This window comes from Morone saxatilis, unplaced genomic scaffold (genome assembly GCF_004916995.1).
Source record: "Morone saxatilis isolate NCDOM2014 unplaced genomic scaffold, NCSU_SB_2.0 Contig0, whole genome shotgun sequence".
In the NCBI taxonomy this organism is placed as follows: domain Eukaryota; kingdom Metazoa; phylum Chordata; class Actinopteri; family Moronidae; genus Morone; species Morone saxatilis.
The window spans coordinates 11,766,088-11,778,493 of record NW_023339650.1 but is presented as its reverse complement, the minus strand read 5'-3'; the positions used below and the strand labels follow the sequence as shown (position 1 = coordinate 11,778,493).

General features: G+C 41.6%; 1 protein-coding gene across 1 annotated transcript in view; it reads left to right on the top strand.

Annotated features, from left to right (window-relative positions):
• The first annotated feature begins 126 nt into the window (after window positions 1-126).
• Window positions 127-12,406, top strand: part of pan3 (poly(A) specific ribonuclease subunit PAN3) — a 17,739-nt gene continuing 5,459 nt past the window's right edge. The window contains exons 1-15 of the mRNA XM_035655036.1: window positions 127-466; window positions 1,346-1,467; window positions 1,736-1,808; window positions 1,890-1,960; window positions 2,157-2,301; window positions 2,628-2,845; window positions 3,231-3,335; window positions 3,433-3,490; window positions 4,012-4,173; window positions 5,681-5,797; window positions 6,172-6,273; window positions 7,409-7,574; window positions 7,852-7,939; window positions 8,128-8,267; window positions 9,343-9,472. Coding sequence (XP_035510929.1) covers window positions 127-466; window positions 1,346-1,467; window positions 1,736-1,808; window positions 1,890-1,960; window positions 2,157-2,301; window positions 2,628-2,845; window positions 3,231-3,335; window positions 3,433-3,490; window positions 4,012-4,173; window positions 5,681-5,797; window positions 6,172-6,273; window positions 7,409-7,574; window positions 7,852-7,939; window positions 8,128-8,267; window positions 9,343-9,472 — 2,037 coding nt within the window. The remainder of the gene's footprint in view (window positions 467-1,345; window positions 1,468-1,735; window positions 1,809-1,889; window positions 1,961-2,156; window positions 2,302-2,627; window positions 2,846-3,230; window positions 3,336-3,432; window positions 3,491-4,011; window positions 4,174-5,680; window positions 5,798-6,171; window positions 6,274-7,408; window positions 7,575-7,851; window positions 7,940-8,127; window positions 8,268-9,342; window positions 9,473-12,406) is intronic.

Genomic DNA, 12,406 nt, shown 5'->3' with positions numbered 1-12,406 from the left:
GTGGTATATATATTAATCCGGTCCTTTAAGGGGGAAACTGTTTGCAGGCTAGCTGGTTAGCTCGCCAGCTATCTGCGTCTCTATGTTCGAGCGTCTTCCGGCAGCAGCGGCGGCAGCAGCGGTGCCATGAACAGTGGACTCCCAGCTTCAGCTGCTCCGCTCGGAGGTGCCGGGATACCAAATGTCAAGGTGAAGTTTTGCCGATATTACGCGAAGGACAAAACGTGCTTTTATGGAGACGAGTGTCAGTTCCTGCATGAGGATCCGTCCATGGCGAGTCTGTCGCTGCACGGCGGCGGCGGCGGCGGCACCCGTCCGTTGTCCATGGCGGGGTGGCGGGACCGCCCAGGCGGGGTATTCTGGCGGTCTGCGGCGGCCTGCCCGGGCAGCGGGGGGGCAGGAGGGTCCAAGAAGAGCGAAACAATGGGGCCTGCAGGCACGTCTCTGGAGGGGCAGCTGTTAACCAGTGAGTACAACCACACAAGGCCTCACACACACGGGGGGGGAGACTGTCTGTGACTTTACTTTTGGGCCTTGTTGGGCTTTGTTAAAATTGAGTCCGAGGATTCACTTGAGGCCTTTTTCTCGGTGCAAACAACGTGGGAGCCTCCGTGGGCAGATAGCACGGACGGGTGCTCTCATTATCCCTATTTATGTGCTGTTTTGTTGAATAGCTTTGTCTCCAGGTGGTCTTATTTAAGCCTGATAACAACATGTAACACTACCATGCTGTTGCAGCTCACCGGAGGAGGCCTGCTGTTGTGTGACAGCTGTGAGTGGGCACAAATAAACCCGCGACCCGCTGGAGTTAGCTGCTGGAGCTACTAGCCAGCTAGCGTTACATTTACCGCTTTAACTAACTTTAACGCGTTTGGCTTCGCTTTCTGAGTGGCGTTATCAGATTGTAGTACTGTTGCACTTAGTTTTTCTCCTGTTAAATGTTGTTGTAGTGTTGCTGTGACTGTGTACCGTGAATGCAGTGTTTGCTACCATTAGCGTAGCTACGCTAGCTGTCCACGGGGCATTGTTTTTGCCTTGTTGTTGTCGTGTTTTCCCAACGTAAACAAACAAGCAAGTGACCAACATTCACGTGCAGCTCAAACGTAAATTGTGTCCAGTTTAACTTGTTTCTTTAAAAAAAAAAAAAAGTTATTAAATGAAAGCCCTGTGGTTGACTGTAGTAGTGGCTCAACTGTTTACATGCATTTTAATCAACTCTGGACTGGTTAAGCAAACATATAGTAGTTTTGCTATTAACATGCATGCTTTATATACCTGGTCTGTGTTACAGTACAGCATCACTGCAGTTTAGTATTGGCTAAACTTGTGTTTCTGTCATCCACAGTCCCAGGGATGGAGGGCGCAACCCTGAGCGATGCCAATCTTACCAACTCATACTTCAGCAGCAGCTTTATTGGGGTCAATGGGTTTGGGAGCCCGGCTGAGTCTAAATACTCAATGATGCAGGTACAAAAGAGAAGCCGTAGATGTATATAATCAGTGTAAACTGCTTTGAAAATTGATGCCAGTGTGCTTACATTGTTGTTGTATGCTGCTTGTATAAATTGAGGCACTACATTCGTTGTTGGAGTATTTTGCATTCGGTTATTCATCATGTAGTTAATTTAAAATGTGTTTAACGTGTTGAATTCACAGCCATATTAAACGTACTGTATATGCACGTAGAGTAGAGCGCCGTCTGTAACGCAGCTGTTCTTGATGCCGCTCTGTTTAGCGAATGACTACCAGCAGCAGCTCTCCCAGTCTCCTCAACGACGGTGCCAAGAACTTCAGCCACAACACTCATGGTAAGACCGTGGAGCAGTATTCAGCACGTATCCGCAGAACATCGAAAGTGCCACTGCTCAACACTCTTTGGTCTTCCACAGATCCAGTGAACTCCCCGACATCCTCACTGTTCAGTGATTTTGGTGCTCTTAGCATTTCCCAAAGGAGAAAGGTGAGCACACAAGCATCCTGTCCAATACAGTGAACTTATTTCAAAGTGCTTTTAAAGTTCACTTCTGTACTTTTGTATGAGCAGGTAAATGGAATCTAACCAGAATGAATTTAATTTACGTTTTTCGTCTTTATTGCCTCCTAACAGGAGTGGTAGATTTCATGTCACCCTTGCATGTTTCCCCTTGTTCCACCAGACTCCTAACCCGGCAGCAACTGAGTTCATCCCTAAGGGAGCTCCACGTATGGCCACCATGGCTCAATCCACTGTCCAGGCCTTCCCCTCGCCTCTCTTCCCACATCCTGGCCTCAGCAGCTCCACAGCTGCTGCACTGGCTCCAGGTGAGGGTTTTTTTTGGAGCATTACCAATTGAGAAATCACACTGTTGTTTCTGCATTGCTCTACTTTCTACATGGCTCCCTTTTGTTTTTCATCTTTAGCTTTGAAATTGTATAGTTCAGCAAGTTTGGGACTTCCCTCTTGTGTATAGCACCACATGTTCTACTGATGAAACAAAAGTGTGTGAAGCACTTTGTAACGTGGGCTTAGAAAAATGAAGCAAACCTCTTTGGGTGCTACGCTCCTTTCAAATCTTTCACACCATTGCAGCCGGTGAATGCAGCATGCCCTCCCTTGAAGTAACATTTCCCTTTGTCTCTGATTTTAGGCATGTCTCTGTCTGCGGGATCTTCTCCTCTCCACTCCCCGAAAATTACACCGCACACCTCGCCTGCTCCTCGTCGGCGCAGTCACACCCCAAACCCTGCCAACTACATGGTGCCCACCACCGCATCTGACCAAGGCGCTCACATAATCCAGAAAGAGACTGTAGGAGGGACCACCTACTTCTACACAGATAACACCCCTGCACCTATAGCTGGGATGGTATGTGCGGCACACAGCATCCTACTCTGTATGTCTGTCAGGAAATATTTGCAGACTAAAGTTGTGAATACACTTTTAAAGTCCTAACCAAACCTCATACTGCCTTTAAAACTTGATCTGATCTAAGGTTCTTTTGGGAGGCTCCTGAATTCCTGCACACGCAACTACACTTCAGTCCTCCACGCCAGTGCAGACACATAAAAATATCTTTAAAAAAATCTGTCTTTGTGGCCAACTAGGGGTTCAAATCCTGATCAGAGTTTCGTTCCATCACGTTCATTTGCGTAGCTATGATTTAATAATTGGAAAAGACGATACATGTATGATCACACTGGTTTTCATTTCTCAATAAATAGGAAGCTGTGTTTTTCTGGTTTCATCGCAGGTGTTTCCTACCTACCATATCTATCCCCCCACTGTGCCCCACGTGGCTTACATGCAGCCGAAAGCCAATGCCCCGTCCTTCTTCATGGCTGATGAACTCCGACAGGTATTTTCCACTTGCCTTCTTCCCTTTTCACTAAATATCTCCTGTCTTCCTCTCCGGGGGTAATGTCTGATGTGATGCCCTCTTATTTTTCCTCCAGGAGTTGATAAACAGACATCTGATAACCATGGCCCAGATTGACCACTCAGAGAACCCAGGTAAAGGGTCTACTCTGTTGTCACAACAAAGGCTTGTTATTAATCTAAAACTTCTGCCTGTGTGTGCAGTAGAATTGGGCAGGCTTTCGATTACAACTCATGAAAGATGTGCTCCGTATCAAATAAGAGATCATTTTTATGCTCCATGGTTTGTTTGCAAGTAAACAAACATGCATTGCTTGGTTTTAAAGAAACATGCCAGTCTGTGTGTTAGTGTAGAGAGGTGTTGAAATGTAATATTTGTGGTCTCTGTGGGTTCTTCTTCCAGTTAACCACATCTTTTTTTTCTGTCTGTGTTTGTCATGCAATGGGCAACAACTGAACTGTAAATCTGGATTATGATATAGATGTGTGAAAACGAATTATCTATGAAATTAATCTATTGCTGGTCAATTACCGTTCAAATGGGCGATAACCTTGTGCAAACTTAAAGTTGTTGGATCTGTTTTTTTGATTGCATGTGTTTGTGCAGTAATGTGTTAGGTTTTTTTTTCTTCTGAAACCGCTTCTGTCTTTGGCAGATGTACCATCTGAGGTGGACAGCTACCACAGCCTGTTCCCCCTCGAAGCCCTCCCCCCACCAAACCGCATGCAGAAGACCAGCAACTTCAGCTACATCACCTCCTGCTACAAGGCGGTCAACAGCAAGGATGACCTGCCTTACTGCCTGAGGAGGATACATGGTAAGAAATAGACTGATGAGAAATTGTTTTTTAAAGAAGTAAAACGCATATGTCACACAACCAAAATTATCACTGTCAAATGATGAAATCATGTATTGACTCATAGGCTAAATGTATTGACTGTTAAGTAAGACAATAACTTTTAAAGGCATACAGACATTTTTAAAGGTAGTTTTAGTGATTTTAATGGAGTTATCTCTCTTGAAACACCTTTTTTCCAACCGAATTGCTGCATATTTTTAATACACATATAAAAATGCATTAGAAATGTGATTTGCACAATTGGAATGGTTCATTTGTTATAACAAGAAATTAGATACTTACCTTTCCCACTGTCAGAAAGACTTCAACATTGGATTTCCCCTTTAAAGTAAAATAATACATTGCTGTTGTGCAAACAAACTTTACAGCTCTTGTTTATTAAACATTGCAGGTTAGCTTACAAAACAACTCACTAAATAAAAGTTACCAAATAACATTTACAATAATAAAACAATCGGTCATCAGAAAACCTTCCAGGTGAACAGACACACACACACACACACACACACACACAGGCATAGTTACTCCATTGACAATGTTTTTGTTCAAGGGAAAGGTGATACCTGAGTCTATCAACAGTAAAATTCAGCAGCTGAAAAAACTCTCAGCTTGCACAGATGTTGCTGGCCCACACAGCTGTTGACTTGCAAGCTGGCATAGTTTTGGAAAGCGCTGCGTCTCTGTGTAACGCCACACAGTGGATCTTCATTAGGTCGGATGCAGGTTTCCATCCAGCAGCGCTCCAGCTCATCTTGATCCGTGGACTCTCAATAGCAATGCCCAAATATTTTTTGGGCATTTGAGATTAAGCAAGTTTTGGTGGTCCATTCATATTTGTGGATGTACTGGAACATGTCACAGGTGGAGCTCAAGTGTGTCTTGCAGAACTGTATATTTGTGTGCAGGCAGGCCTTGGTGATCCTGTTTTTTTTTTGCTTTTGTTTAGCGCCACAGTGGCCACAGTACTCTGGTGGAAATGACTCACCAGTCTCATGCATGCACCAATCAGCCGGCTGTTTACCTTTAATACATCTTTTATGGGTAATTGCAGAATATGGGCAAAACAAGGCACTGACTCCAACTCCGGCAGGTTGTTGTTTGCCAGTACCATGTTGCTCACATTGTTGTGGATACAGACGATGACCTTCTCATCCAGTCCCCACTTGCTAAGAGCACCTCAAAGACGTGCTGCCAAGTTTTCAGGTAGTCTAGTGTACAAATCCGGAAGAGTCCAGGCGATGGGAGGGAAGGGCTGCTATGCTATGACTGGAACTGCAGCTCTGGCTAGTAGCAGTTGTCTGTGTAACCAAGTAGACACAGCGGTTAACTGGCGTTGTAAAACATATTTAAAAAATATAAAAATCGAATAAACTTATTTCTTTAACCAACTAGCACAGTTAGCAACGTTTTAAAAGAATGGTCGATTAATTGCCTATTGTGTGTCTTGTGTGTCTTGTGTGTCCAGGTTTCCGCCTTGTTAACACCAAGTGCATGATGCTGGTGGACATGTGGAAGAAGATTCAGCACTCAAACTCTGTAACACTGAGGGAGGTCTTCACCACAAAGGCCTTTGGAGATCACTGTGAGTGTGTATTGTGTATAAGCAATTTTTACGTACAGGACTTGAATTTAATTCCATGTTTGTGTGTTCTGGATATTGTTAATTTGTCTTATTTGTATGGCCCAGACCTAATTAACCTGCTCCAGAACTGTGTTGATTTGTTTGTTTATTAGTTTTAAGGTGGATATTTGTCAATTAATATTTGCTTTCTTAGATCTCAAAAGTTAGCAGGAGCAATTAAGTATCTAGTTTTTCCATTGTGCTTTATTTTTTAGTGAGGACAATACAGGATGAAGTAGCAATAATCAGTTAAAAAAAATAAGTATAGCTGCTTATAGACTGTTACTGATTCAGTTTTCTGAGCTCTAACCTTTTTTCGTTTTGTCTTTTCCTAGCGTTGGTGTTCTCCTATGATTTCCATGCAGGTGCAGAAACCATGTTCAGCAGACACTTCAATGACCCAGCAGCAGACTCGTATTTTACAAAGAGGAAGTGGGGTGAGTTGGTTTTCCCTCCCTTCCTTTATCACATCAGCTCAGACACCCCTCTACACCCGTTCACACATTTTGTGTTTGTTTATGCGTTTGCTAATGAGGTCATCGACCTAGGTCTATTTGGGTTTATGTTTTCATTACATGCGGTTGTGCTTGCATCTGACATTTGATGGCTTAGATTGTGTATATATAAAACAAACCGGTTGAGTTAAAATAAAGCCGAGCTTCCTAAGAAGTGTAAATGTCTAAAACTATTATTGTGGATGTCTTGAAGCTATGAAAATGATGGAGTGTTCGGAGTTTGGCAGTTAGCGTGTGTGTGTTTGTGTAAGAGAGACATGGGGACTTGAAGGAAACTGTGGCTGAAACTGATCCTAGGGCAGGTGCTGTATGGCCTACCTACTGGATTGCAGACAGAGGAAGCAAAACCATTCAGACCCTGGGTTTTATTTAGTCTGTTTACAGTGATAACAAACCATAATGTATGAATTGTACAGAATTGCACAAGAAAACACAAAATACCCCAAAAGCACTGGATGACCCAGTGCAGATGCATTTCTTTCTGGAATGGTCTTTAGGCGAACAAACATTTTGGCCGTCTTTGGCGTTCTCAATGTGAAACTGTGGCTTTGTTGTGCAGTACACACCCTAAGACAGTCTTCTGAGTAGTGTTACCCAACCTTATGTTTCTGAAGTGTCACACAATATTATAAGACAAAGATCTGAAATGATAAACATGCCAGTGATGTTAACAGTGAGCTAAATTCTTTTATACAAGAGCTGAAACGATTAGTCAATCAATGTATGTCAGTTTAAAGCAATAATGATAAACATGCCACATGATATCTTTGGGACTGTTTGTCGGACAAAATAAGCAATCTGAAGTCACATGGGGCTTTAGGAAATTCTGATGGGTATTTTTTTACTGTTACTATCTGACATTATAGAGACCTTTTGCTTTATTGTGAAAATAATCAGCAGAGATTAATTGATAAGGAAAACTAGGTTAGACTGACAACTATGAGAGACCGTTTGTCCTGATTGCCAAGGAAGTTGATGACAGTTTGAGGTTAAGTTCATAAGTAATGTCTAACCCTTCAGGCTGCATTTGTGTGATAAAGCATGTCTTTGTGTGCAGGACAACATGAACCACCCCCACCACGGCAGCACGCAGGTCTGCTCCCCGAGTCTCTGATCTGGGCCTACATTGTCCAGCTCAGCTCGGCCCTGCGCACCATCCACACTGCCGGCCTGGCCTGCCGTGTCATGGACCCCAGCAAGATTCTTATTACTGGCAAGACCAGGTATGCACGTGTATAAATACATTTCATCATCATTCAGCAGAGGTTGATTCATTGCTGGTGGGAGCCTGTCACACATAACCGTAAATGGTGATGTACGGAACTGCATACATTTCCATTTTAATGTCAGAAAGTGTAGATATGACTGTTAACTGTAAATGCATTAAAAGCGGAGTATTTTCACTTCAGGCTTCCTTTTTTCACAACCATGTGGTTGTGAACACTCAGTACAGACATGCACACATTGACTATTGATGATAATGGTCTCTTGTCTCTGCAGGTTACGGGTGAACTGTGTTGGGGTGTTTGATGTCTTAACCTTTGACAACAGTCAGACCAATCATCTTGCCCTAATGCCACAGTACCAGGTACCTCCTATGATGTAGTTTGTGGTACATGTGAATATACATTGCAGAAGAGTTGTACAGCATGCATAATGGACAGAGTTATGACTCCATTTAGTTAACAGCTCCAGCATCTGTAGTTAAAGCTCTTTATGCAATGTTTTTTTTATGTCATTGATGTGTGTATTTATGTGATGTGTTTTGTCTTATAGCAAGCAGACCTAGTGTCGCTGGGCAAAGTGGTGCTGGCATTGGCATGTAACTCCCTGGCTGGCATTCAAAGGGAGAACCTGCAGAAGGCCATGGAGCTGGTGTCCATCAACTACTCTTCAGACCTCAAGAACCTCATTCTGTAAGAAAGGGAGTGGGTGCAGCACGACGCAGCATGTGTTCGTCACTTCCAAAACCACCTATAAAATTTTGCATAGAATCTTAAAGTTGGACGCAGCCCAGAAAGCAATACCTGGCTTAGGTCAACTCTCCCCATATCCACATCTTATTGATCAAGTACACCAGTTCATCTCCTTGCATGTTGGAAACAAGAAACATTTTCTGCTGACCACAAGACGTAGTCCCATGTTTGTGTGGTCATGCTGTCCCAAGGCCCCAAATTATCCCTTTTATCTCAGATATTCTGTCTGTGAGGAATGATGATGCAACCAGTTTTGATAAACATCTGTAGTAAGATGCAGTACATACTCCAGTAAACTAATATTGCCATAAATACAAACCGCGTGAACCCTGAAGTCAGGGTTGTTATCAAAGTTCAGTATGGAAATTATATTATTCATTTTGAAAGGTTGAATGTTTTCGTTTCAGCGTCAGTGGTAAGCTATACTGTATATCTGATCGCTGTATATTTCCCAGAACTCGGATTGAGACATCCACTCACACCAGTCATGTTGTTCATGATAGTAGTTTAATCAGCACTTGTAATTTTCCACAGCACTTGTATGTAAGTGTATATATGTTTATAATGTGTGAGACAGCAACGTAGGGAGCAAGAAGTCTATATTGACTGTTTGCAAGGAGCTGAAAATTCATCTGAAGATTCTTGTAATTTATAATAAAATAAAGTGTGAGGTCAAGGGCACGGTATCTTCTTGATACCGTAGAGGAGTGTAGACCTTTGTGTCTTGATAAGACTGATGCTTTTACACTTTAACTTCTGAACACAGTGTGCTTGGTTTGATCAATTCACTTTACTTCATTACGTGTTTACACCTGATTTTCTTTGCTGTTATGCGTGATCGTGTTGTCGCCCAATTAAAAATATAACTGCTCAACCCGTAAAGTTGTTGCAGTGTTTACATTATCACCTTGCTTAAAAAGGTTCCCTTTAAGATTTGAGTGTTGGTGACATTGTACAGCAGTATCCAGCCTTTCCAACTCAACAGATGTTTTCATGTTTTTGTGTGTGTGTACAGGTATCTGCTGACTGAACAGTCTCGCCTGCGCAGCGTCAATGACATTATGCCAATGATCGGAGCTCGATTCTATACACAACTGGATGCATCGCAGATGAGGAATGATGTCATTGAGGAGGACCTGGCCAAGGTATATGGAGGGCGTTTTTGCTCTGGGAAATGTTTTTAAAAACACACTGAGAGTTTCTGTCTCATAAGGCACCAAACTGAAAGCATGCACGAGTACAAAAAATTCAGTCGTGTTCTTTTCAGGCTTATATTCTTGGGTTGGGGCCGGAAAAAGGGCATTGGTTTGGTGAGCTAAGAGGGAAGTTGTGAACACAGGATGTTGTACGGTAAATTGTAGACTTTGCAGTCACGTCTTGAATTTAGTTTCCCCATGTTAGTGTGAATGTGTGAAGAAAACCAACCCTTCACATTTCTTCTCGTTCATGCCCTAACTTCCCCTTTACTTTACCTCTGTACAGGTCCGCCCAACAAAGTAATTTGTATTGGTGTTATACCTCTTCAGAAAACAGCTGAAGATTAGAGCATTGGGCTACAATAACAGGGTCGCTTTCCTGTGATCTGCTGATATCCGTGCTGGTGGGAGTGTGAACGTCTCCTGTTTATCAGGCAACCTCTGCTCTATGTGTTAGCTGAATGCGCAAACAGATAATATTAGCAGTGTTGTTTATTTGCCTGGTGAGCCTTTTTGTTGACAAAAGATTTAAGCTTTGAAACACTTTTTTCAGAAACACAAAAATCTGTGTGAAGGCCAAGAAAAACACATTTGTGTTTGTTTTTAATTCCCTTCCAGTCCTAACTGTTCAATTGTAGCACGGTGTAGGATTTCAGGAGAAGTTTTGGGATGCCATGGTGGCAGCTTCATTGCCACACCACTATTATGACAAGCTGCTGGTTGACATTTTTTTTTTTAGGTTATATCTCTCATTGACTTTGTTTCAAACAGATGTTTAATATGAGAAATGCTTATCACTGATATTTGGTAGAAGTTGGCACACTAATGCAGTGTGACAGCCTGTAGATGCTGGCCCCAAAAAGAACATCTGTATTGGAAAATTATTTTCTAACTGGTATTTTTCAAAGGGTTTAAAACACCAAATCACAAAATAACACAAATTATCTGATCAAGGCAAACGCAGACCAGCAACGCCGTGTTCTGCAAGGTAAAATTACCTTTTTTTTTTTTCAATAGTCTGGTGGCTTTGAACCCGAGAAATATAACAAGAAATGTAGGATCTTAGTCTTTAACAAAAATGTCTATATTGATAGGGATCATTTCCATAATGACACTAAGAATAACAAAATGAGCCTGTCATTGGCAAAAATAAGCAATTTTAGTTTTTATTTATGGTTCACAATTGCCTTTAAGGATTACGTTACAGCCCGTTGTACGGCTGCCGGCTGCAGCACTCTCACTCAATACTGGACCATTTTCAAATTTCTTTGTCCCTATTCATCACGGAGACATAATAATAGGGTCCAAGTAAAATGCCCTTTAAATTCCCTTTTTATTAGTTGCTTTAGAGCAACTAATGTTGGAGGATGCGAACGTGATCAGTTGATTGTTTTTCAATACTTTTCACTTTGTCCTACAGTGCAGAAAACGTTTGACAGGGTGAGACAGACAGAGAGGAGCAAGAGAAAGGAGAGGCAGGAGTAAATTATATCTGCAGAGGTGAAAGGTGAGCTACAACTTCAAAAACAGCAAGTTTTAATCATATCTGTAGGTGCCCATATTTTAAAATATTACTAGTCCTCTAAACATCCAAATATCTCTCTCAATATTAGTTTACACTTGGTTTTGATGTTTGAAGCTCGCCACTGTTGTCTATTTAGAAGAAAATGCAGCTCTTCCTGTTTGACTTTCAGTAAGGAGGAAGTGTGATCCGGCACCATTTATGACAAAGTCAAGTGACAGTTTCAGTTTCTGACAGTGTTGTCCATAAGGATAAGAAGTGTTCTTCCTTTAAAGGGGTCCATGGTTTCTAAGGAAGAATTGTCACATACGCCTCTGACTTTAGAAATGTTTGTTCATTCTTCATTTATTAGTTCTTTCTGCTACCCCTTTTCACTATTATTTCCTCTTAGCCTATAGCTTGGGCCATCACAAGTTGATAACGAGCACTACCAACTCAGTTCTGTCTGGCAAAATTATGTAAATGCGATTTATTAAGGTACTGAAATAGCATAAGTAGTTGCATAAATATGAAAATTGGGGGCAGGAAATATCCTGAAACAAAGGGGAAAGTAGCAAAATAAGATTCTGGCCCTTGATGCAATTCTGTTTAAAAAATATCACCAACAACAACTGCTTGTGTCTGTAAATTCTTATTAAAAAAATATTATTTTCTGGCTCTTTATGGTGAATATCACATATCAAATAACAATACTTGCTGTGGCCAAAATTATTCACTATAGCCTTCCACATGGCGGTAAACATATTCCTTGCATCTGACAATATGTTCGTATGTACTGCTACTACTGTTATTTGAAGTGAAGAACATGAAAAGTAAATACTACAAAACAAATGCTTAAATGGTATTCAACATATTGTTTTAACCTATATACTCAAATTACAGTTACGATACAGACTAGCATCTATAGTTATTAATTATTGCAAATCAATGTCCATATTAGTTCTTAATATTGAACAAAGACAGGACAGGCAGCATCAAAGTCCCTGGTGTCCTTTTTAACTGCTTTAAAATTACCTATTTTTTCCATCATCACAATACGTCAGCCTAAAGGTGAAGTAAATATGATTATTTTTGGTTGTCGTCTTAAGTAACTCATCTTCGAGTAGCATTAACGAGTCCATGCTTAATGTTACAAATATGAAAACCATCACATGCGTTCTATATTCTGTCAGCTAGGTCTGTGTCAGATGTAACCCCTGTTTTGATCCACTGCAGATCCGGTGGATTTTAACAGCTTAAGTGTTAGTTCATCGGTTGACAAAAGTCCCCTACTCATTAATCTAAATAATTAACACCCCTCTTGGGTAAGCTGGAAAATGTATCATTGCAAAGCTGAAAACAGGCTGTTTATGTGACTTTTT